Below are 26,248 nucleotides of genomic sequence, written 5' to 3' on the forward strand. Positions count from 1 at the left end.
CCTGGGACAGTGGGAGCTGTCCCTGCCCATGGCAGGGGGTGGCACTGGATAAGTTTTAATGTCCCTTCCAATCCAAGCCGTATCTACGATATTTGTGTGTGGTTTTAACTATTTCATATTGTCAGAGCAACCCACAGATCTGCCCTGCTGTCAGTTCTCGCACCATCCATGGTGTTGCATCACCACGACTGATGCTTGTTCATTGCAGCCCACGCAGGGATCAGTTCTTCACTCTGGTAACAAATAGATGGATGCAGGCTTTTTAATCCATCCCCCCCCCCCCCCACCCCCCCTTGTTTTCAGTGTCTGCTGTGTTGGAAAACGAGAATATCCAAGGGCTTTCCACTGTCAAACCGATGGGCTGCAAACAGCTCCTGCTCGTCTCCGTCCGTGTCCAGGGGAGGCAACTCTTGGAATTGGGGACAGCGTTGGGTCAGCCACAGATTGTGCAGGGATTGTGCAACCCTCCACAGTCCCCTCGAGGAGGGTTATAGATCCCGGCTGCCTGGCCAGGGCAGGGTTGGGTTGGACAAGAAAAGGGATCTCACCATGGAAAGGATGGAAAAGAACTGGAAGAGGCTGTCCAGGGACGTGTTGGAGTCTCCACCCTGGAGGTGTCAAAGGAATGCCTGGACGTGGCACTGAGCGTTCTGGGCCGGTGACACGGTGGGGATCGGGTGACAGGTTGGACTCGATGGTCTGGGAGGGCTTTTCCAACGGGAACGATCCCAGGATTATGAGCAATTAACTGTAACACGCTGAATTTACCTGTGAGGCGGGCGGCGGGTTGAGCCTCTCCCCTCAGCGCTCAACCCCGCCCCCTCTTCCCCTGCCGCAGATTCGCCAAAACCGCACGGGGGGGAAAGAAAAAATCCAACCGAGCAGAAGCAAAATTTAAAAACAAGCAAGCAAACAAAGAAAAAAAACCACCACAGTTTTAAAATGAATTAAACAAAACAAACAAAAAAAACCAAACCTACGCGTAGGAGTTAACTTTAATCAAACTGCCAGCGCCCCCTCCGCCCTCAGCGTGGCGAATGTGCGGGGCGGGCGCGGCACTCGGCCGGGGCGCGGTGTGGCCATGGCGCTGCTGAGGGGTGAGGATCGCGTCCCCCCGCCGATCCCTGCCTGCCTGAGGGGCTCCGGGGGGACCCTGAGGGCGGGCGGTCACGGCTTGGGCGCTCTGAGGCGGGGCAGCTCGTGGGGCCCTCAGGAATGGCAAAGTAGAGCCCCCGAGAGCCGTTCCCGTGCCTCCCGGGGGGATTTCCCTGCCCGCGGTCCCGTCCGTGCCTGCGCGGACAGACCGCTGGAAGTAATTAGGAACTTCCAAAAAAAAACCCAAAAAAACCCCACCGGGCTGCGTGGGGTGGGAGGGTGGGAATGATCGTCGTAGAGTGGGGAAGGGGCTCAGAGGGTGGGAATGTGGTGAGGAGGGGGAGTGGGGTTCAGAGAGTGGGAATGTGGTGAGGGGTGAGAATGGGGTTCAGAGAGTGGGAATGTGGTGAGCTGGTGAGAATGGGGTTCAGAGAGTGGGAATGTGTTCCGGGTGTGAGAATGGGGTTCAGAGAGTGGGAAATGTGGTCTGGATGTGAGAGTGGGGTTCAGAGAGTGGGAATGTGGTGAGCTGGTGAGAATGGGGTTCAGAGAGTGGGAATGTGTTCCGGGGGTGAGAATGGGGTTCAGAGAGTGGGAATGTGGTGAGGAGGTGAGAATGGGGTTCTGAGAGTGGGAATGTGGTGAGGAGGTGCGAATGGGGTTCAGAGAGTGGGAAATGTGGTCTGGATGTGAGAATGGGGTTCAGAGAGTGGGAAATGTGGTCTGGATGTGAGAATGGGGTTCAGAGAGTGGGAAATGTGGTGAGGAGGTGAGAGTGGGGTTCAGAGAGTGGGAATGTGTTCCGGGGGTGAGAATGGGGTTCAGAGTGTGGGAAATGTGGTCTGGATGTGAGAATGGGGTTCAGAGAGTGGTAATGTGGTCCGGGGGTGGAAGTGAGTTGCAGAAGGTGGGAGTGGGGTTGCAGAGTGTCAGTCACAGCCTCTGTTTCCCCAGCGCTGCTTTACGCAGTAATTCGGTGTTTGGCTTCCTGCAGTGCTCGAGTTTGTGCTGCCAACAAACGCGTAGCAAGGGTGCATGTCTGTCATGGAACTGGGAATTTGAGTTGTGTATCAGGAACATTTTCTCCATGGAAAGGACTGCCCATGGGAGTGGTGGAGTCCCTACCGCTGGAGGTAGCCCTGTGGATGTGGCACTTGGGGACAGGGGTCAGTGGTGGCCTTGGCAGTGCCGGGTAATGGTTGGAGACTCCATGGTCTTCAGGTTCTTTTACAACCCAGATGATTCTGTAATTCTGTGGTTCCCTGTTTACGTGCAGTGACTGTGACACGTCAAATGTCAGTGTCAGTTTGTCACTGCCGGTGTTAGCGCCAATAGTGCAGGATAAACTCCTTAAGTCACCACAGCCCCTGAAAGTGTCCCGTGCAAGGAAGTTATTTATGCTCTACATTGTTTAAATACTGTGACTCTTAAAAATGAGGTAAATACACCTTTTTGGACCTGCTCTTGTGTGAAAACAAAATTGAAATTTATTGCAATAGGGCTTTTTATCTGTTTGACAGCGCTTTGCTACTCGACGGACTGTACCTAAATAATAACATACGTGTCAGTCATGGTGTGGGATTGTAGTGCTAAAGCCTGCGTAGTCAACATTGTATAATTCTGATGGTTTTGCTGAGCTGGATAGGACAGAGGGCACCTTGCCCCTGTGATTTTAGTTTTCTGTGCCCACTGCAGGATTTTCTCTCATCTCAACCCACAGCACTTTCATATACCATTCTTGCTTCTTAACTTCCTTTTTTAATGTTATTGATTGTTTTCTAGGCTTTCAGAATAGGATCTGATAAGAATTACTTTCATACCAAGTTCATTTGTGAAATGTTGTAGGATTAAATAGTGTTTCAGTTCCCTGTTTGGCAGCAAGTAGTTCACAAAACTAGTTTAAAAGATGTCTCAAATACAGTGTTTGGTAAGGATTCAGAGTGATCTTGGCTTTCTTGCCCCAAAAGTTTTCAGATCTCTATGCATTTGGCACTGTTCTGCTCTCATCCGATGTTTATCACCTTGGAAAATTGCAGAGACTCTGGAATCTTTCTGTGACAAAGTTGGACAGAGCTAACGAATGGGAATTTAGGAAGAGTTGTCAAAGGACAAAGAGTCCTTTTTCACTCAGGACTTCAACCACCCCTTGTTGCCTCTCCTGAAATTCCGTGGAGGGGTTAGCATTTGTAGGTGCCTCTCCAGTCAAGCAGAATTTGGCAGTCTCTGGAGTTATGTATCCTAAAGGAGTGTCTGTGTCCCGGTTAATTCAACATAACACAGGCTGTGCTGCTGCTTCCCCATCTTCTTCCCTTACTGGTTCAGTCCAGCCTTCTCTCTGAGCCTTGAGTTACTGTTTTATTGAGCAGCCAGAAGGTGAACTCAGGCACAGAACTGATCCAAGGGAAAATTAATCCCTCATTTTCTGCTGAGTCTGGGTTAGAGTTTGGCTGCCCGTGTTGTGTGACCTGCCCTGGTTTATTGGCCCTGCAGTGCTGTTGGGAAGTGGGCAGCCGTGAGCAGCCTCGGTGGAAGAGAGAGAGGTGGTGTTGATGTGGAGGGAATGTTTAAGGGCAAAGTTCCATCCTCGCCCCCAGACTGATCATGAGGCAATGCCACGGTGGATGTGACTGAACAAATAATGTGGATAACTGACAACCTGGCCAGAAGGGAGGAGAGAGAGTTCTTTTAGCTTGGTCAGGTCCTCAGGCTGGTCTGCAGCAAACCTTTGTAGTCAATTAGGAGAAGGCAGGGAATCAGTGGGCAGGAGGGGTGGTGAAGAATGTGAGTGTCAAGGCCTGTTTCGCTGCAGGAAAGAAATGCCAAGGAGGGAAGATTTAGATTGGGTATTGGGAAGAAATTCTTTGCCATGAGGCGAGCCACTGGCACAGGGTGCCCAGAGCAGCTGAGGCTGCCTCTGGATCCCTGGCAGTGTCCAAGGCCAGGCTGGACAGGGCTTGGAGCAGCCTGGGACAGTGGAAGGTGTCCCTGCCCGTGGCAGGGGTGGCACTGGAGGATCCTTGAAGTCCCTTCCAGCCCAAACCATTATGTGATACGAGTCTCAGCATCCTCCATGCACACTTTAGATCTCTGCACTGTGCTCAGGTCTTTGCCAGTGGGGACCCTTGACCTTGACCGGTTTGGAATGTCCTTTCCTAGCAGTCGTGCTAGGCTGGGGTGCGAATACACGCGAGGTGGAGAGCACCCCCTCTCTGACAGAGCAGCCAAGTAAGAGGGGTGGGATGACCTGAAATCAGTGCTCGTGAGCAGCTCAATGAGCTGGCATTTTCATTTGTCTGCGCTCCTACATCTGTGCACGTCCCCTGCAGTGTTACCTAAAATAGCTGGGTGTTTGAAGGGAGCTGTGGAAACAGGGCTTGTGAGCCCTACCGTTCAACTGGGGGAAAGTTCACAGCCCGCCTCCCACTTGTTTTTCTGCACGTGGGGGCAGAGAGCCAGTGTGACAGGCAGCCAGGAGATGTTCGCTCCGCTTCAGAGGTGTCTTCTCTTGAGCTGGAATTTGTATCGGCTGCCCCTGGCCCGTGCATTTGTGCACATGTGCTTGCGCGTGGTCTCCTGCCTGGTGAAAACTGGATTTTCTTCTCAGGAACCAGAAGATTTGTGCTAAAGATGTTTAGGTGGCATATATGTTTCTGGCAGGGGCATTAATTTTTTTGATTAGGGAATGTTTTTCCTCTTAATCTAAAGTACTTAAAGTTGCATATAAAAAGTATGGGTTTGTACTTTATTGTTTCTGTTTGGTTTGGTTTGGTGGGGGGTTTTTTGTTGTTTTTTTTTTTGTGTGTGTGTGTGTGTTTGTTTTGTTTTGTTTTTTTGGGGAAACTGTTTCTGCATATAAACCAAATATCTGCTGATTTTTCTAGGGTGAGGGAATGGCCACTGCTAAAAGCACTGCTGCCCATCTGATTTTTTCACAGGTGTCTACTACAGGATTTCCTAGATGCCACTGGCATGCTTTTAGTGCACTAGCACTAATGTCTGATGTATGTGGCAGTCTGCTCCAAGCTCCACAATTGGATCCAATCTTACTTTGTTGTCAAACCTCACTGTGGAAAGGGGCTATATTTCCAGAATTCTCCCAGCTTTTCTTTCTAATTTGCCATGCCATCCCTTGTCGAAAGCACCATTATTTAACCTCGAGCTTCCTGTGTTCATGTTGTCCATACTTGAAAAGTTTCGTGTCAATTTCGGGTGTTGCCAACTGGAGGCTGGTTTGGTGCACTCCAGGGTGTGAGGTGCAGTATCTGTGGATAATTTGTGCATTCCCTGCAGCTGTGTTCACTGCTGTGGGTCATTTCTGCCCCATGTCAGGTGTGTTCACTGCTGTGGGTCATTTCTGCCCCTGTTTCAGGTGTGTTCACTGCTGTGGGTCATTTCTGCCCCTGTTTCAGGTGTGTTCACTGCTGTGGGTCATTTCTGCCCCTGTTTCAGGTGTGTTCCCTGCTGTGGGTCATTTCTGCCCCTATTTCAGGTGTGTTCACTGCTGTGGGTCATTTCTGCCCCTGTTTCAGGTGTGTTCACTGCTGTGGGTCATTTCTGCCCCATGTCAGGTGTGTACATTGCTGTGGGTCATTTCTGCCCCTGTTTTAGGTGTGTTCACTGCTGTGGGTCATTTCTGCCCCTGTTTCAGGTGTGTTCACTGCTGTGGGTCATTTCTGCCCCTGTTTCAGCTGTGTTCACTGCTGTGGGTCATTTCTGCCCCTGTTTCAGGTGTGTTCACTGCTGTGGGTCATTTCTGCCCCTGTTTCAGCTGTGTTCACTGCTGTGGGTCATTTCTGCCCCTGTTTCAGGTGTGTTCACTGCTGTGGCTGATTTCTGCCCCATGTCAGGTGTGTTCACTGCTGTGGGTCATTTCTGCCCCATGTCAGGCGTGTTCACTGCTGTGGGTCATTTCTGCCCCATGTCAGGTGTGTTCACTGCTGTGAGTCATTTCTGCCCCATGTCAGGTGTGTTCACTGCTGTGGGTCATTTCTGCCCCGTGTCAGGTGTGTTCACTGCTGTGGGTCATTTCAGCCCCTATTTCAGGTGTGTTCACAGCTGTGGCTGATTTCTGCCCCGTGTCAGGTGTGTTCACTGCTGTGGGTCATTTCTGCCCCATGTCAGGTGTGTACATCGCTGTGGGTCATTTCTGCCCCATGTCAGGTGTGTACATCGCTGTGGGTCATTTCTGCCCCATGTCAGGTGTGTACATCGCTGTGGGTCATTTCTGCCCCTGTTTCAGGTGTATTCACTGCTGTGGCTCATTTCTGCCCCATGTCAGGTGTGTTCACTGCTGTGGGTCATTTCTGCCCCATGTCAGCTGTGTTCACTGCTGTGGCTCATTTCTGCCCCTGTTTCAGGTGTGTTCACTGCTGTGGGTCATTTCTGCCCCTATTTCAGGTGTGTACATTGCTGTGGGTGATTTCTGCCCCTGTTTCAGGTGTGTTCACTGCTGTGGGTCATTTCTGCCCCTGTTTCAGCTGTGTTCACTGCTGTGGGTCATTTCTGCCCCTGTTTCAGGTGTGTTCACTGCTGTGGCTCATTTCTGCCCCTGTGTCAGGTGTGTTCACTGCTGTGGGTCATTTCTGCCCCTGTTTCAGGTGTGTTCACTGCTGTGGGTCATTTCTGCCCCTGTTTCAGGTGTGTTCACTGCTGTGGCTCATTTCTGCCCCATGTCAGGTGTGTTCACTGCTGTGAGTGATTTCTGCCCCTGTTTCAGGTGTGTTCACTGCTGTGGGTCATTTCTGCCCCTGTTTCAGGTGTGTTCATCGTGGCAGCCAAGCGCACTCCCTTTGGGACTTACGGGGGCTTGCTGAAGGATTTCTCGGCCACCGACCTGACGGAACATGCCGCTCGAGCCGCGCTGGCCGCCGGCAAGGTCTCTCCTGAGATCATCGACAGCGTCGTCGTGGGCAATGTCATGCAGGTTGGTAGCCTGGAAAATCTGCTGCTCAGGGGCTGTTTGAGGCACCCTCGGTGTGCCCCTGTAGATAGCTGCCCCTGGGAGGGAAAGGGGTCGGGTGCAGTTTGCAGCCTGTTTTTTTCTGCTCGTGTGTTTTGAGGGATGTGTGTATCCTGTGTGATTTGTGGTGCTGTTGGGAACGAGGCTTGGCTTGCTTTTTTTAGTGCCCAGAGGTGGTTTAAATGAGGACGGGCTGACCTCCTGAAGCTGTGTATCAATTAACTGGCTCATCCCAGGTACGCTTCCCGTGTTCTAATGGCTGGAGCTGTGTGACTCAGTGATCAGTGGTTTTTCACTAAGTTGCATAAATCCCTCTCTGTGTCAAGCCTGCAAGTGATTTGTGTTTTCTCTTGTCTTTTCCGTAGATTTTTTTTTTGAGTGAATGCAAGTTTCCGTGCCTTGATTGACAGAGACATTTGCACAATGGTGTCTTTTCCAAAGAGCTTGTGAGGAGGATGCTGCTGCATGCAACTGCAAAACTGCAGTTACCCTCACGTACAAGTGAGGATCTTTGTTTTAGGCCGGACAGCAAAGGACATTCCTAGCTTTTTTTAATTTGCTTTGTGTTCTGATTTCACCATAACTGTTAAGGGTGGAGACTTGTATTTTGCATGTTTCAAGGTTGCAGAAGAAGCAAGTGACTGAGAACTTGGACAGTAAGCAAAGAAACAGGAAGTATTCCTTCTTTGGATTTTCAGCCAAAAGAGTAGCTTTAAATTACTCTGTCTCCTACAGCTACCATCTCAGCTTCTTTTATTCAGCTTCTCAGTTTTGTAAGAGGTATTTGTGGCCTAAGAAAGAATTGCTGCACTCAAATCTCTTGCAGTGCTTTCACATAAAAAATAGCAATCTCCTGATAAAGTGTCTTTTAATTTGGAAAGTACATGTCTTTTCCTTTGCATCATACTTCCCCATTCCAGTGGATTATTATTATTTTTTTTAAAATTCTGGTTTATTGGTATTGTTTGATAAAGTTTATTTAACTATGACTGTATGAATATTTCAAACTCCCCTTCTTCAGCAGAAGTAGCTTGATTAATTTTAATTTTTTTTTCCTGAACTTGCATGTGTATTGTAGCACTGTGCACAGAACTTTGTCTCTATAATGCATTTAAGCTCAGGGCATGTTCTTTAAGAGCATAGGTGTCCTCTCTGATTTTGGGAGGCCTTCCCTTGTCAGTCTGAGCAGTATTAATTTAAAATAATAAAAATTACTAAAATAATTGCAGCTCACCTGTCAGGATCTGCCCTGCTGTGTGGGTGCTGTTTTGAAAATAAGGCATGAGGGATAACATAAAGTTGACTTAGCACACATTTTTCTTTAAAATGCTTATCAAGGCAGTGACACTTTCAGATCCTGCAGGATGGTGTCTTCTCGAGCTGAATCAACGTGCTTCTGGTGAGCAGTAAGGTTTCTGCTGAGCACACACCTCAGGGATGCAGTGGCACTGTTCTGGCTTCCCACCAAGACTTTTTTTGCTTTCCAAATCGAGGGGAGTGTGACAAAACCTGTTTGCTGTTCTGCCTGCAGAGCTCCTCGGATGCTATCTACATTGCGAGGCACGTTGGGTTGCGTGTGGGAGTCCCCATGTCCGTCCCAGCCCTCACCGTCAACAGGCTCTGTGGCTCTGGCTTCCAGTCCATTGCCAATGGCTGTCAGGTACAAAGCTGTGTTTCCGTGTCAGCTGTAACTTTTGTCAGGCTGTTAACGTGTAGGAACGAGTCCTTTGTGTTTGGGATCTTGACGGGGATTTTTGGTGGAGATTTCTGTTGTCCGGCAGTTCTTTGCGGGACTTCGGCCACCACCATGCCTCATTGTGGGATTGTTTTTTAAAATCCAACTATTGTAGCAATTTTTAGTTTAGTACAGGGAATGCAGCAAGTGTCAGTGGAGCTCAGCTGTGCAATAGCTGCATCCTGTGATCCTGTTTGTATGAATTTGTATGAATTACTGGGCTCCAGGAGTCTTTCATCCCTTGATCACTGTTTATATTCTCACAGGGATAGCTGTGTAAGAAGCAACCTGTGCTTTTTAAGTGTGCTTTTGCTCAAAGATCCAAACCTCTCACGGGTTAAGTAGTTTATAGTGTCACTTCTTTTAAAATGCAAGAGAATCAACTTCTCCTTGAGGAGCTGGCCAAAACCGTTGACTCAGAGCACAGGGATTTTTATTTCATTTGCTCATACATTGCTTTTATGAATACTTGAACAAGCGAATTGTTGGTTTTGTGGGATTTTGGGGTTTTTTTGGTTTTCCTTGGCTAAAGAATTATTTTAGGTCTGATTCCCTGGGAGAAAAGATGTGAAAAATGTGGAGATAAGGTTATGTGTTTGCAATAATATCCACCCCACTGTTTTTCCCAGTGCTTTTTGCAAAGGCCTTACACACGCTTGTCCGCACTGGAAAAATCCGCTGCAGGGCGTGACCAACTTTTATTGAAAGTATGGTGGTGAGGCCCTTTTCAAGGATGGCATTCCATCAGTGCAGCCAGCTCTGCTTGGATGCTCACAAAGTTTCTGGTAACTATAGTAAGCATCTCAGCAGGTGCTGCTAGACACAAGTTGTTAACTAGAAATCTCAAATGTATATCAAGACCACAGAATCATGGAACTGTTTGGGTTGGAAGGCGTATCAAAGGTCACCCAGTTCCACCCTCCTATTGTGGGCAGGGACACCTTCCACTACCCCAGGTTGCTCCAAGCCCTGTCCAGTGTGGCCTTGGGCGTTTCCAGGGATGGGGCAGCCACAGCTTCTCTGGGGTAATTTAATTTTCTTTCATTCCAGTTCATAAGTAACCTGAAAGTCCCAACTCAGTGAAGCATTTTAAGGAAGCGCTATTTTTGAATGCTCTGATGGTGCATTTAGGAGTTGGGGCTTTTAGGTTTCGTGTACTTCTTTGCCATTGATGAATTAGTGTGTTTTGGGTACTTATTTTGGCAGCTATTGTCTTCTAAAATACATATCCGTAGCTATTGTCTTCTAAAATTACCTCCCATTTTTTTTTTGATTTGTTAAGGTCCTACTTCAGGCTTTGAGGTGTAATTTGTGTTCCTTCTGAGAAGAATGGGGGCCCAAAACCACCATGCAACCATTTGTGAACCAAAGCACACAAGCATGCAGATGCCTGATGTCTCTGTTCCTCTGCTCTGCCACGTGTGCCCACCCATATTCTCTCCTTCCCTCATGGATATGGCCATTCTTTGCAGAAAGGAGGAAAAAGGGACGTGGCATCAAGGCGACAGACCCCAGCCTTAACAGAAGGATAAGCCCTTCATAAATATACACACATGACTAAGTTTGGATTCATTCTTAAGTTCGTTGCTTTGTAGGTGACAGCCCCTTATTTTGAAACAGTTATTTTATTACTCAAACAGTGAGCTGAATCCTAGATCTGTTTTGTTTTTCTGTGTTGACAGGAAATTTGCTTGAATGAGTCAGAAGTTGTTCTGTGTGGCGGAGCTGAGAGCATGAGCCAGGCTCCTTACGCCGTTCGAAAGGTTCGGTTTGGAACCAGATTAGGAGCAGAGCTCAAGGTACTTCTTCTGTTCTCTGTGGAAAGCATTGTTTAGTGTCAGGATTGGAGGCACTTGTCGGACTACACCTTTTCCTGACCCAGAGAGCTGAGGGGTAACTGAGAGGCGTTTTAAAAACTTTGATTCCGTTTTCAGTCTCACGTGAGGGGTGAGACTGTACGGGTGTTACAATTCACGCCGTCACAATCAGGAGCCAAACTATTTTGTAATTACAATATATTCTGAGTGGGTTTTGGCCTGTCAGCTTTTGCCACACAATGCTGCTAATGCCTTAAAACCAATCATCTAAAATTACCCCTCGTGGGTCCTACTACAGTGCACCTTTCCTAGTTCTGTTTCTCCAAAGTGTCTTAATTTATTTGCAAGGCCATCCTTGGAAACTTGTTTCTAGTTCCATTTCTCTCTTCCAACCGTGTCTGTCCTGTTCCATGGCACTTCTAAGTCAGCAAACTGTCTCAAAGTTTGCATACGGATGCATGCTATGTGAGACTTTGTCAGGCTTTGAGAATTCTCTACAAATCCATTTCCCACATTTCCCCATCTCTTGAATGGAATAAACTTCGTTAATGGCCTCGTTGTTTGTTGTATGCAGTGAAGTACACAAGAAACTTTCACTAATAATTGTCACTATAACAATCAATAAATATAAACTTATTTTGCAAAGCTCCTGTATCTAGAGGTGTAAAGCTCTGTCTTTTAAAACAAGTTGTCTAACCATGATCAGTTGTTTGTTTCAATTTGACTTGTCAAATCTTTCAGTTTTTGAAGTTGTTTGTGGATGGACTCCTAATGGTTAGACAAATTTAGTGCCATTTCCCACAGGCACTAAATCCTTGTACAGGCACTAAATCCTGAAATTTCATTCATCCAGTGAAATTAGTGGAGATTAGATCCAGATTTTGTAGTTTAAAGCATTTATCTAGTATTCAGACAGTATCAAAACAGTAGGTTCAGGCCATTCTGTGAAGCGTGCCAGTTTTCCAGCTTTTTCAAAACCATTTTTGAGTTCCTTTTCCATGTTAAACATGCCAATAAACTCTTGGACACAAAATTTAGTTCACGTGGGGCATCCTGTGCAAGTACTACGTACAGAGTGTCTGTGAAGCAGAGGCACACACAGTTTAGGCCAGGCTAGTGATGCTGGCAGTGGGTAGATAGACTGGTGAGGAACACGTGTACCTCCTGTGAGCTGTGGGCATCTCTCAATTCCAAAGTGGAGCCTAGACGTTAAATCCATTGATGAGTAAGTTATCTTTGCATTCACAAGTCCGAAGTGAATACTGTGGGGTAAGTGCAGCAGGATAAACTGATAACGTGCCGCCACTTTCTCGGTGGGTCGTAACTGATATCAGAATGCAAAATTAGGATATTTCAGTGTTTCAGCCCCTTGGGATTTTTTTTTCCCCACGCTGTATTTCCACTGTGAAGATGGTGGCTATGTTGTGCGCTTGGTTCTGTTCTTGTGTGGCACAGGCCCTACGGACAGCACCTTCACAAAGATGCTGATACACCGAGTAGGTGCAACTGGGTTCTTACCATAAAAATAACTGAATTACACAGTGACAGGTGGATGAAGGGTTTATTTTGCAGAACTTCACTGCTGACAGAGATAACATAACCCATCTGAACTGACTGGGCCTGCCTTTACCAAGTTGAGTGAAGGTGGACTTGGGTAATTTCTCCCCTGAGACGTTGTGCCCACAGAAGCCTGTGACTCTAGGCAGGGGATTTTACCTGACAGTAGAGAAAGAGCTAAAGAATCAGTAGGCTGCTGTGCCTTCTCAAAGAGCCTCCCCATTTTGTTCTTGGCAACCAGACAGGTGTGTTTGCTCACAGGGCTCTAATAAATAATCTCACACAGAAGTGAAATGTGCTGAAATACTAAAAATCTTTTTTTAAACCTTTCCCCAAGCCTCTTGGGGCCACGTGTGAGTGGAAAGAATTGTGCTAGAGCGCAGTGAAGATTAACTAGAATAGCACACAATAACTTGTGCATCGTTTTCCAGTGTGTTCATCCTAATAAATCAATAAATTATCTGTAGGTGACCTGAATTAATTTTACAAAGAGCCATTACTTTCCAAGAGACTGCTGAACAGTTAGAAGCTGTCAGTAATAAATACAGCGTTGCCCTGCTTTCTAATTTTCTTCCTCGGATGTTGCGTGGCAGCTGGAGGACACGTTGTGGGAAGCCCTGACAGATACACATGTCAAAATACCTATGGCAGTGACAGCTGAAAACCTGGCTGCAAAATACAGCATCTCCCGAGAGGAATGTGACCGGTACGCGCTCAAAACGCAGCAGAGGTGCAAAGCTGGTGAGTAAATCGAGGAGTGGAAGTGGTTCTGTGATGCTGGTTTCAGGTTCTGGTCCATTTTCAGCGTTGATTCCAAGTGTTCTCAGGTTTTCTCTGGTGTAATTCGTCCTTCTGTTGGCAAATTCGTGATTTTGTTGGTGCGAATAACGCGCTCCTTTGGGGGTTGACTTTGAGAGTGTACTGGGTCAGGTGTTGCACCCCTCAGAAGGTTTAGTGGGAACTCCTTTCCTCTGCCTTCCTGTGATTTCCTCAGGGACATTCCCTAGCTGTTGGGGCAGCAAACAGCATTGGCCAGCCACGGGTCAGCTCCTGCCTGAGCAGGACTCCTGTTGGTGAATGGCATTTGTTGGTGCCCCTCTGGTGGGATGCAGCATTGTCCCAGGCATGCCTGGCTTCACTTTCCTCTGTGGGAAGAGCAGTCTTCCACAGTGACCCACATCCTTCTTGTGTGCCAGCATCTGCTGTAATTCATCTGAATCCCCCTGCTTTCTTTTGCAAATTCGATGTTGTTCTTGAAAGCTTGAACACTCGGAGCCCATGGAGTCTGAAGAGGGGATGTTTGTTTAGGAGCTGTGTTTTAAACTGTTCTCTGGGTGGTTTACGTGCCCAAAACCATGATTCAGAGGCATTCGGCTCTGAGGTCTCCAGTGTAGGAATGACATGGAGCTGCTGCAGCCAGTGCAGAGGAGGCCACGGAGATGCTGCCATGGCTGGAGCCCCTCTGCTCTGGAGCCAGCCTGGCACAGCTGGGGCTGCTCAGCTGCACAAGAGAAGGCTCCAGGGAGAGCTCCGAGCCCCTGCCAGGGCCTGAAGGGGCTCCAGGAGAGCTGCAGAGGGACTGGGGACAAGGCACCCAGGGACAGCACCCAGGGAATGGCTCCCAGTGCCAGAGGGCAGGCACAGCTGGGATCCTGGGAAGGAATTGGTGGCTGGGAGGGTGTTGAGGCCCTGGCACAGGGTGCCCAGAGCAGCTGTGGCTGCCCCTGGATCCCTGGCAGTGTCCAAGGCCAGGCTGGAGAGGGCTTGGAGCAGCCTGGGACAGTGGAAGGTGTCCCTGCCCATGGCAGGGAGTTGAAATGAGATGGACTTTAATGTTCCTTCTCACCCAAACCATCCCTGGTTTCTGTGATTCAGTTGCTGTGAAGTTTAGGCCAAAAGCCAGTAGAATGTGCAGTGGCCATGCTGGGACTCATCATGCATTGCAGGCCAAAGGTGAACATGGGAAGGGAAGATCTAAGCATGGTTTTAGATTCTAGTGATGGTGCATTTTAACAGCTGCACTCTTGAAGGAAGATTTTGGAATTTTTTCCAGTAAAAATGTAGATGTAGAAGTGCTTTTTGTAACTTTTTCTTCATCATTTATTACCTTTCCTGCTTGTTCCTCTTGTTACCTAACTCCTGCCATTCCTGGAGCCTTTGCTAGAAACTGTGCTTCTTGTTTTCTAGGATTTTTACCTTGCTGTTTTTGTTTCTGTCTGTAGGACCAGATTGTCTTATCCCACAGTGAAGAGAGAGCCCTGTGCTTAATCAGGAAAGAAAAAGGTTTTGAGGAATTTGTTGAGAAGCCCAGAGGTAGCTGAACAGCATCAGATCTGACCATTTCAGTGTCTTAGTTTTAAATCTCTGTCTCATGTTATGTTAGGCCATGTAGCCAGATCCTTTTTGGGGCATCTTAGATACCTCCAATGACTTGAATTGTTTTAGGTTGTTTAGGCAGCTGAATCCCATTCTGAGATCCTGGTTTGACAGTGAGAGCTTTTGGAGGAGCACCTTGAACCGGATTTTGATTGATAATACAGTATCTTATCAAGAGAAACAATGTGGCTCAAGAGGTTTTTTGCACATTCCTCTCCAAGTGAGATTTACATCTTGGCCATCTGAGAAATGACAGAGCTGTCATTTCAGCTGTCATCTCAAAAGCAGTAATCAAGGGGAATATGTACTAAAAATAAACCTAGCAGTTTACATTTAAAAAACAAACAAACAAAACACCAAACCAAATAAACAAAAACCCCAACAAACAAACAAACAAACAACCCCCCAAAAGTTCAGCTGTTTAAACCTGAAATAAAGTTTCAATATTTGAGACTTTCTTTGGAGAAGTTTTAGAGTGTACTTGTATGGTTTTTGCCCCAATTTCTTAAAATAACAAAAACCACAAAAGCACCCAACAGTAAAATACAAACCAATTTATTTAAGCAAAATCAAGCATAAGTACTGCAGTCCCTGAGCTTTTGTTTCAAACAGAGCATAAACTGTGTGCACATGAAAATACGGTCATGCTGAAGAATCATCTAGATGTTTTTATCAAGTCCTTCTACTTTTCTTTTTGTGGTTGCAGCTAATGATGCTGGCTACTTTAAAGCTGAGATAGCACCGATTGAAGTGAAGACAAAGAAGGGTAAAGAAAGCATGCAAAAGGATGAGCACCCCAAACCCCAGACCACGATGGAGCAGCTGACAAAACTCCCGTGTGTCTTCAAAAAGGATGGAACAGTCACGGCTGGGAACGCCTCAGTGAGTACATCAGACCGCTGTGGTTCTCCAGATCTATTGCCACCGTTTTTATCTCTCGCCAAGTTGGCTGTCAGTGGTGTCTGCTGATGAAAATGACTTCTAATTCTGCAGCTGAATGGCCTGGCTGACTCTTCCAGCCCTGAGGTGCCAGGGCATCCTTCAGGCCGCTCCTAAGTCCTAAAATTTGATTCTGTGGATTGCCACTGATCTTGCAGTCAGGCCTTGGCATTTCTTCATCAGCCTTGAGTTGTGCAGCTGGTAGCCCCTCTGCTTTCTTTGGGAGGCAGTGGTTACTGAACTTACTTGCTTTAAACTTACATTTTGTTGGTGGGCATACTGCTGCTGCTCATCTTTGTACCACAGCTACTGTCCTCTCTCCCCCAAACCACATTTTGCTATTACCCAGAATATACTCAGTGCTTAGCAGCATGTCATTGTGGACTGTTCCTCCCACAGTCAGTATCTTAATTAATTGGTTAAAGTTCTTTGGGCCAGATGGAGTGCTGTGATCATACAGTCTGAATTCATGCCTAAAATAGACTGTAAGCCACAGTGTGGGTGTCTGTAAAGTATTTTTTATAATTAATAGCACATATATTATTCATTATTAATAGTGTTCTTGCAAGTCAGCAGAAGCATGTTTCCAATGCAAGAAAGACTTACTTTTCTTTTCGAACACACTGGAATTTATTAAACATTTATCTATATTTAACTTTCATGCCCCATCCTCAGAATAGTGAAAGATTGTTTTCTGTTGTTTTGAATAAACATTGTTAAATGCTGATTATAGTACCTTAGACTCAGCCCCCTTTTAGGGGGTTTAGTTTAAAGAGCATGAAGATATTTTTTTGTTTCTTTATATTTTCCCACTAAGAATGCTTCTCTCTCACTGCAAGGGTGTGTGTGATGGAGCTGGTGCAGTCATCCTTGCCAGTGAATCAGCACTTAAAAAGCACAGTCTTACTCCTCTGGCAAGAGTAGTAGCTTATCACTCGGCTGGCTGTGACCCTTCCATCATGGGCATCGGTAAGTTGCAGTAGAGCACATCATTTTAGAGCATCTAGCAGCATTTAAATGTTCTTGTCCTGGGCGTTCTAAAAGCAAGGAAAGGGTGCTCCACTGTGCTCGGGCTGGTGGCTCTGAAGGCGTTTCTGTGCCCTGTTGTGCAGAGGGACAGATTTGCTCCTCAGTTTTGCTGGAAGGGTGTGTGCAGTGTCTGACCCACAGTCATAGCATGAGTATAGTCCTTCAGGCTCTTCCTCCTTCCCCTTTTTTACTGTTTCTTTTAGTCAAGAAAACAAACAAACCTTTTTTTTAAAAAAAAAAAACCATTTTCGCCTAAAATTCATTTTAGTTTCCTGTAAGCTGTAAATCCCGTGATGAAATGTGTCACTATGAATTGCCTGCCTGACCTCTTGTTGGTGAAGTCGTGGCTATGTGAACGCCTTTCAGCACTTCCTCAGTGGCTCAAGCTGCTTGGATCCCAGGGCATGCATCTGTTCAAGCATTACTTGGCGAACCAACCCCTTTTCTGGTTGCTTTAGTCCCATGTTTTCTGTTTCCTTATCGAGCATCTCTTAGCACAAACAATCCCACAAAGCCAATCCAGACGCCACAGGATTTTTCCCTTCACTTGGGTTTTCAGACAGCATTGTATCCCGGCATTGCTTTTCCTCTCTGTCGTTCCGTTCAGAGGAGCTGTTGTTGGCTGGTTCTGTGTGCCAGTGGAAATGCAAATGAGGCATTGTCAGATTTGTTTTCCTGGTCAGACTGACACAGCCTTCAAAGCAAACGTGGAGGGAGGGCTTTTTTCACTGGACTTTGTGCTGCCATTGTGCTTCCTGCACCAGCCTGTTCTCTCCAAGTCAGGCAACTCTTGTAGCTAGTTTGAAAACTTCATAAATCATATGGAGGATCACTTAGTATCCCAGCTCCTTCACACCACAGCTTGTCCCCAGCCGCTCAAAGAGACCAGATGAGATTCATCAGCGTGACAGCAGCAGATCTGACAAACAGGAGCTCAGTCTGAGCCACTGGTCCTTTCACGTACTGATAGAGACTCCTGTCTCACAGCGTCCAGTGGGAGCATTCATGATTTTAAAAAAGAGAGAGTGGGGAAAAAGTTTACTTGGCTGTCATTAGGGGTCTTTGTATTGTCCACAGGAGACCCTCCCATTACTCTCACGCCTAACAGGCATACTAAAATCCTTCCCTAATTAGATGCACTTAGAGTCTAGTGTTAAGCTGCCTGGGGCTCCCCGATACTCTGCTGAGCTCTGAACTGGGCCCTTTCTTCTTTTAATTCTTCTTTCTCTTTGGTCATTTACTTATTTTTGTTGTTTTATGCTTTGAGCTGTGTGTTTTCAACACCGTTTTTTGGCAGTGTGATAGCGTTTAGGATTGTTGGCGTTTTGGAATTGGATGATCAGCCACCACCCAGCATCTCAGAACGTTTCTCGTGCAAGCACGTACCTAGTTAACCCTTCAAAATTCTCTTTGAGTGTGTGTTTCCTTAGGGAGCTGTGTTTGGGATTAATTTCCCTCAGTGTATTATATTAGGTTATAGAAGGCAGCTTTCTTTCAGGGAACAGTATTGTTGCCAAACTCTTAATACTCTGAAAACCAAAATCTTACTTTCTTCAATTGTCCAAGACCTGGGTCTGAGGAGGCATTTAATTGTTTGGAATAAGCTAATTAAATGTTTGGCTTTTTGCTAGAAGATTTTTCAGATACATTACAAACACAAAAACAACGATACCCATAACTAAGCACATGACCAGCAAACTCTAGAGCAGCCTGAATTTTTCCTTTTCTGTTTACCTGGAGGCTGCAAGCTGTGAGGAGAGAATAAGTGGGACCAAGAGTACTGGGAAGGAGAGTGCCTCAAAACCGTTGTGAATTTGTTTTATTTGCCTGGGGACTCTCACTTCTCTTGACTTGAAAGCTCTGTGTGCAGCAGTTGTGACACTCTTAGCTTTCCCTGGCTTTATGTTGGCCGGGAGACTGAGTAGTTTTGAGGTTTAGGAGTTCTCTTGCCACCTAATAAAACAGGTGAGTGACATATCCAGAATTCATTGGCTGCTCAGAGCCTTGTGGGAGGGGATCTCGTGAGGTCTTATGAATTTATCCTATGTAAAACAAGTTTCTAATACTTAATAGTCTCTATTTAACTAACTGCATACTATTTCTAAACAGGCCCTGTACCTGCAATCACAGAGGTGTTGAAGAAGGCAGGACTGACCCTGAAGGATATGGATTTGGTAGAGGTGAGATGTTTTTACAGGAGCGGTGATTTTACCCCTGATCTTTTTTAGCAGAAAGATTCCACTCATACCACGTAGGTGCTCTTGGCTGTCAGGAGCCTGCCTGACCTCTGTCCATCCAGTTCCTGCGGCACAGTCACTACAAAAATCCCGGGCACGTGGAAACTGGAAGTGGTGTGATTGCATTCCACGGAACAAAAATATCCTCATGTGATGCGACATTTTACTCCGTTGGCTGGGCTGCTCATGTTTGCAGTTAGTCATACATGTGAACAGGGCCTTTCTCTGTCAGTGCAGCAGGCTCTTGGTAGACCAACTGCCTCAGAACATACTGTACCTTTTTTTTATAAAATACACCTCATACTTGCTTAGTATTTTAATTTAGTTGGGTTGGATGGACAGATGTGCGTTGGCTAAGCATGCTGTTACAAACACAGCGTTTAATGTTTTTCTCTAAAGGACCTGAAGGACCAGCTCACCTCAGTTAATCTTGTTTGCACACGTACTGCCGGAAGCTGGTGTAAAACTTCTGTCGTTTCCCTGGTGCTTTAGGTAAATGAGGCATTTGCACCTCAGTATCTGGCTGTGGAAAAAGTGTTGGGCCTTGACCCTGAGAAGACCAACGTCAACGGAGGTGCCATCGCCATCGGCCACCCTCTGGGGGCCTCGGGGTCACGGATCACGGCTCACCTGGTGCATGAATTAAGGTATGCCCACGGACAGGAGCTGCTCAGGGTGGGTGCAGTGCTGGGGCGTTGATGCCTGCAGACGTTTTGGCGGAGCACGGATACCCTGTGGCTGAACTCTTCCAGTCGGCCAGCACACAGCCCTCCCCGCCGGAACGTGCCACCTTCTGGACGGATTTGCCACCTCTCTGCTGCAGTGCGGGTCCTGCGCCTGCCTCACGTTCCGTCCTGTTGCCACAGCAGCGTTCGTTAGTTCACCTAGGCCTGGTCCAAGCCCACAGGAGTCTGTGGGAAGGTTTCCTTTTTTTTTGAAATGGCCTCTGAACAAAGTCTGTTCTCTTCTTGGCATGGTGCATTTCATGGATTCATAGAGTCCTGGAACGCTCTGGGTTGGGAGGGACCTTTAGAGACCATCTCATTCCATCCCCTGCCGTAGGCAGCGACACCTTCCACTGTCCCAGGTTGCTCCAAGCCCTGTCCAGCCTGGCCTTGGACACTGCCAGGGATGGAAGAGCCACAGCTGCTCTGGGCACCCTGTGCCAGGGCCTCACCAACCTCATAGCCAGGAATTTCTTCCCAATATCCTATCTATCCCTGGCACTGGAAGCCATTTTCCCCTTGCCCTGTCCCTTCAGGCTCATATGCAAAGTCCCTCTTCTAGTCCCCTTTAGCTACTGGAAGGGGATGCTTTAAAAGACTTTGTTGTCACCTTCTCTTTCCTTTAGTTCATTTTCAGAAATTCTGGCTCTTTTGGCTTGTTTGATATGCTTAGTACCCATTTTAATCTGAATTTTCTGGTTTTTTCCCACCCACTCAGGGTAGAGATCAGTGTCTCTTTGCTTGTACTTGCAACACTGTTTAAGCCATGAAACTTCAGATCATTTGCACCTTCAAGAAGACTGTTTCTTGGAGTATGGCTGTAGGAAACCTAGCATTTAAAAACTCCCTCAGCAGTGTTCAGGTGGTTCAAAAACTACTCTAGAAGCGTTCAGGTGGCGTCTAGTGGGAGTAATTCCTGCCTGTGGCAGGGCGTGGAACCATACGATGTCCAAAGTTATCCTCCAGAAATATTTCAACATCAGCTGGTCACTTTGTGATATTTTACTAGGAAAACAACAACATCCTCAGTAACACCCTGCTGGTAGCTGGTTTCCTCTCGTGACATCAGGACAGGAGCTGCTGTGGTTTCCTGCAGGTAACCCGCCCTCCCTGTTGCTGTTTCCGAGCAGGCGCCGTGGTGGGAAGTACGCCGTTGGGTCAGCGTGCATCGGCGGCGGGCAAGGCATTGCTGTGCTCATTGAGAGCACAGCCTGATGGATCCTGGCCGGTGCAGCCCGGCCCGAGATGCTGGTTCCCTGAGAAACCAACAGAGCATCGCTGCCTGCCCTTTCCAAGGTAAAGGAACAACTGAGAACTCGGAATTCTGAACAAAAAAAAAAAAAAAAAAAAAAAAAGAGATTCGTTGATGTCTTTCTAGTGCGGCATCGATGTGATTTCACACTGATGAGGTATTTTCTAAAAGCCTCTTTTCAATCAATGTGTTTCTGTAGGCAAAAATTACTTTCATTTCCTGAGGAAATCGCCTGTCAAACTTATCACCCAACCTGCCTTAAAATAGCAGTCAGTGCAGCTTTTCAAGCAAGTATTGCTTGAACTTACTTCAGCTACTGACACTGTCTGGAACATGTGCCTCTTATATTATCAGGAAATGTGAAAATGTAATCAGAGACTTTTTGAAGTATATATTGATTGTAGATTGATGGCTATTAATCTGTACCCTGCTGTTCTGCAAGGGAAAACAGCAGAAGCTGGAATTTTCATTGTGCCTCCCAAAGGAATAATAAATACAACACAAAAAGGAAAAGGGCTTGGTGTTCTGTTTGTAAGTTTATTTTAAAAGTAAATCACTGTGAGAATCGTTACTTTTGGGAAATGACTGTTGAGTTTTGGAGAGAGTGTTTTTCCTGGTCGAGGAGTAACTGGTGTTTATTAGGTAGTTTCTGGAGAACTCCAGCAAATCTGCCAGCCCTCTGAGAAGGGCTGTGGCTGCATCTCTCCTGTTGTCACATGGCGACTGCATGCATTCAGCATCTCATTCTTAAATTTCCTCTGATAGTATCACCCATATTTCTTGGGTCTGTTCTTATTGGCCAGTTTGGGAGGTGCAGCTCCAAGGAAGCTGCCTGGCCTCTCAGAGGCAGTGGAGTTAGAGCTATGAATCATTTGACAGAACCAACATGACACTGGGGTGAAATGAAGGCTTTGTGCTCACTGGAGTCCTTCAGGCTGCCGTGAGCAGCTTGCTCTGATGTGCATGTCTGCATCAGGTACTCACTGGAGAGAGCCCTGAGACAGCACACGCCTCTCCACAGCGCTGGAACAGGAGCAGGGACTGCAGCCTTTACTCTTTCCTGTCCTCTGTCCGCTGTCAAATATTCCTTATCTGCAACAGCTTCTTGCCACTCTGCTGGCATGGGAGGATTGTGAAAGCCAGGCAGTTACTCATGCCTGTCTGCCTAGCCTAGCAGGAAATTCAGGTCAAGGCAAGTGTTGCTACAGCTGGTGGATAACAATTGAAGTATGCTGATCCCCTTCCCAGGGGTTTTCATGGGTGCAGTGATTTTAACAACTGTAGAGATATTTAGCACTGTTTATATGGATTAAAAAAACTCCATCCAACCCAGCTGCCATCGGGCCGCAAACCAGATGTTTGTCTAATACAGTATCTGTTTTCCTCTTCCTACTCTTATCTCAGTAAATTAGGATTACTGGGATTTCACTGCTCAAAATATATTTGCCACATGGATTTTGCCACATCCTTTGCGGAAGAATTTTTTTTAATAACCAGTAGTGTCTTCTGTAATACCCAACAACTAATTCCCTCTTCCTTCTTGGAATCATAGAAGCAGAGAATAATCTGAGTTGGAAGGGATCCGCCGGGATCGTGGAATCCAGCCCCTGTCTCTGCACAGACACCCCAACAATCCCACCCTGTGCACCCCTGGCAGCTCTGTCCAAGCTCTCCTGGAGCTCTGGCAGAGCCCAGCCCCTGTCCCAGCACAGACACCCCAACAATCCCACCCTGTGCACCCCTGGCAGCTCTGTCCAAGCTCTCCTGGAGCTCTGGCAGAGCCCAGCCCCTGTCCCTGCACAGACACCCCAACAATCCCACCCTGTGCACCCCTGGCAGCTCTGTCCAAGCTCTCCTGGAGCTCTGGCAGAGCCCAGCCCCTGTCCCTGCACAGACACCCCAACAATCCCACCTGTGCACCCCTGGCAGCTCTGTCCAAGCTCTCCTGGAGCTCTGGCAGAGCCCAGCCCCTGTCCCTGCACAGACACCCCAACAATCCCACCCTGTGCACCCCTGGCAGCTCTGTCCAAGCTCTCCTGGAGCTCTGGCAGCCTCGGGGCCGTGCCCATTCCCTGGGGAGCCTGGGCAGTGCCTGACCCCTCTGGGGGAAGAACCTTTCCCAGATATCCAACCTAAACCTGCCCTTACAGAACTTCATGTCATTCCATTGGGTCTGGCCCCTGAGGTCATGGATGGGTGCTGCCTCTCCTCTTGCTCTCATGAAGGAATTTATGGGCAGTTCTTGACTGTGCATGATCGTTGAATTCTCATTTCAGACAACCGGATGAAGTTTTTCCAGGATCTTATCCCTGTGTAATGACCGTTCTTTCTGAGCTCATCACTGTGTGTTTACAGTAAATCCCCTTCATGTGCTTTGTTTAGCACATAATGTTTCACTTCCCCTTTTTATCACTCAAAATTTTGAGATTCCTACGTAATTCTAGCCATGAGAGCTGCGTTTGGTCATCCTGAGTAATGGCATGTTTTCTGCAAAATGCTTCATGATGTCCACCTTATTTTCCAGAGAACTTTTTAATGCATAAGCTACAACTTCCAGATACCTTGACAATTTTTTATCAGCGCAGATGATGTACAACCTCCTGCCAGTAACCTTTCTGTGCAGTATGAGCCAACTGCTTATTCCCAAATAGTTCCATTTTTATCCCCTTCATTTCCTGTGAGAACCTCTGATGAGGGACTTTGCCACACTAAAGTGAAGCAGTGAGAAATCCTTTCCCATGAAGTTGCTGGGACTTCAGGTAGGGCTGCTCCAACGCCTGCAGCTTCCTCCACAACACCCAGATGAGCAATGGTCAGAGCAATGTGTTCATGGAATCAGGGAATGGTTTGGGTTGGAAGGGACCTTGGACGCTGTCCCACCCTCTGCCATGGGCAGGGACACCCTCCACCAGATGAGATTGTTCCAGCCTGGCCTTGGGCATTTCTAGGGATCCTGGGCACCCTGTGCCAGGGCCTCCCCACCCTCACAGCCAGGAATTCCTTCCCAATATCCCATCTAAACCGACTTTGTCCTAATTAATCCGTTGAATGGTTGAGACCAGCAGCAATCCCTCTGAATTCCTCTTCTGTAGTTCCTGATTTCACTTCTAAGCCTAGAGCATGGCATTCCCAGGAGGTTAAAACCAGGTCCTGTGCTAGGCCTGGCACAAACACGGCTTGCTGTGCTTCAGAATGCAGAATCACAGAATTACAAAATGGTTTGGGTCGGAAGGGACATTAAAGACCATCTGCTTCCAACCTCAGTTCCAATGGGCAGGGATTCAAAACACTTTTTTCTTGCTGAGTTATCATTAAAGACGAGCATTAGCATTGATGTTTGATTCCTGAGCCAATCTTCCACAATACACGGGGGTGCTGAGCATTGAGGCTTTGGTCTGAGCTTGTCTTTGCTAGTAAAGCCCCATCATTTATTACGGAGTAACAGCAGAAATACCTGATCCTTGTACTAATTCCCAACTAATGTCCTCTGATTTCCTGGATATAACAATGGTAGAACTGTGTTTCCGCCTTTGGGAAATTAAGGCATCTCTGCTGAGAGCAGTTGGGATTAGGGGGATTTAAGTGTCGTGGAAGGAGCAGGAGATAAGAAATGTGTTAGATTTTAGAGGGATAGTCACGTACTTTAAGTGTCCTGAGTGCATGCTTTATTTATTTATTTATTTATTTATTTATTTATTTATTTATTTATTTTTAAAAAATCTTTTTAGCCTGAGTTGTATCCTCTACGTGAAGAGTCTCTATTGTGCAGTACATTGAAAATGTTAATTTCTTTCTCCTTCTGAACCCGTGTGGGGAAAGAAAGCACGTGTGGGGTTTACTGCCCGTGTGGAACCGTGCAGGATTTGCTCCCTTCAGGCAGGTGGAGGTTTCTGCCGCTGGGTGGAGCGTTGTAGACGCCCTGCAGCTGTCCCGGCCTCGCAAACTCGCAAAAGCATCTGCACTCATTGCAGTAGCACGGCCTTTCTCCTAAGAGCTTGACAGATTAAACCTTGAAACTTGAGCGCTTAAAAATTCAGGCCCCGTTTCTCCTCTTGGGGTTTTTAAGCAGGCAGCTGCCACGACGCCGGCAGCACATCTGTGCTGCCCTGCACCCCGGAGCGTGTGGTGCTGCTGGGCTCCGAGGGCGTTGGGAAGCGTTTGGTGTTTTGCATAAGGGTGGGTCCCAACTGCAGTTTGAGGGGATGATGACTGGAGTGCAGGTCTGGCAGGAGACGGAGAGAATAGAGTCTGGGGTTCCTTGGTCCAGAAAATAAGAAAAATAGGAAAAAATTAGGGAAAAACAAACAAACAAACAAAAAAAACCCTATATAAACCTTGATCCTAAACAACTGTATGTGAGAGAGAGGGAGAAGGTACAGAGGCCTGGCAGAGATGGACTTAACCTGTTGCATGCCTCTCTGGATTAGAGACAAGCAGTCCCGTTGCACTGCTTGTGGAGCTCCAGTAATGGAGATGGGACGTTGTGTAGCATTCTATGTGCAAAAAAAATTACATCTTGAAGCTCCTAAGGTGCACATTTTTGGGGAAGTCTCACCTCATCGTGAGAGTATTTCTGTTAAGCTCTTCCTCCATCTGCAAATCCAGACGTTTTCCATCTGGTGGGATGCTGTTAATCTGGGCAGGGCTCTGTCTGGCCTCTCCACCTGCCAAACTCTGTGCTGTCCAACTGGGATGCTGCCGGGGGATGCTGAGGGGGATCAGAAGGGAAATTAATGCTTCTGAGAGCCCAGAGCTAAGGGTTTGATAACAGGGGTGCACTTCTCCTCTTCTGGAAACAGCTAGTGCTGGTCATGTCTTTGCTGGCTTTGGTACATTTACATGAAAAAGTAAATTCAACAGGTGGGCTGGAGCACGAGTTAAATTTGAATTACACATGCGGTTGTTGATTTTAGTTTTATACTGGATAAGTTTTTTCTCATGGAAGTGAGTTAAGATCAAAAGGTAAAGGTTTTGGACTTACTCGAGGGCGCCCTTTGAGAACAAGTCCAGCTGTGGAGCCAGCGATGCTTGGTCGCAGTGCTGGAGCCATAGGAGTTGCAGTGCAGATCAGGTGTGATCTCAGGCTGCTGATCCACAGCTATTTGGAATTGTCAGCATGACAGACTCCCCCTGGCAGGTATTAAACCAGAGCAGCTATTGTTTTCCCTCTGGTGGCCATGCTTTTGCTCTGATTCAGCAGAACTGGGGCTGTGTCTTCACGCCCTGCCTGGGCTGGATGTGTTTTCTGTGAGATCAGGAATTGCCCAAATGTGGCATTAGTGATTGTGAAAGCAGAGCTTTAATCTCTGTGAAAATCAGCGAGACAGGGAGCTGTTGCACGGAAGCCGAAGGCAGCAAGCTCTGGGAGTGAACCTGCTGGTCTGGAGAGGTTGTGATGCTCAGCCTGGACACCAAGAGCCAGGCACAACAGATTCCTTGCTGTCCCAAACACAGACATCACACCGGGTCCTCTGCATTAGCAGCAGGGCAATTAGAATAACACAAAAAAACCCCAAAAAACAAAAAA

General features: G+C 47.2%; 1 protein-coding gene across 1 annotated transcript; it reads left to right on the top strand.

The window, feature by feature from the left end:
• Window positions 1-1,018: 1,018 nt before the first annotated feature.
• Window positions 1,019-21,234, top strand: ACAA2 (acetyl-CoA acyltransferase 2). The gene is made up of 10 exons (XM_040090788.2): window positions 1,019-1,097; window positions 6,852-7,018; window positions 8,586-8,714; window positions 10,472-10,588; window positions 12,757-12,904; window positions 15,246-15,421; window positions 16,318-16,447; window positions 18,617-18,687; window positions 19,237-19,391; window positions 20,600-21,234. The coding sequence occupies exons 1-10, from the start codon at window positions 1,082-1,084 to the stop codon at window positions 20,682-20,684; spliced, it is 1,194 nt and encodes a 397-aa protein (XP_039946722.1). The 5' UTR covers window positions 1,019-1,081; the 3' UTR covers window positions 20,685-21,234.
• Window positions 21,235-26,248: the final 5,014 nt, after the last annotated feature.

This window comes from Hirundo rustica, chromosome Z, assembly GCF_015227805.2.
Source record: "Hirundo rustica isolate bHirRus1 chromosome Z, bHirRus1.pri.v3, whole genome shotgun sequence".
NCBI lineage: Eukaryota > Metazoa > Chordata > Aves > Passeriformes > Hirundinidae > Hirundo > Hirundo rustica.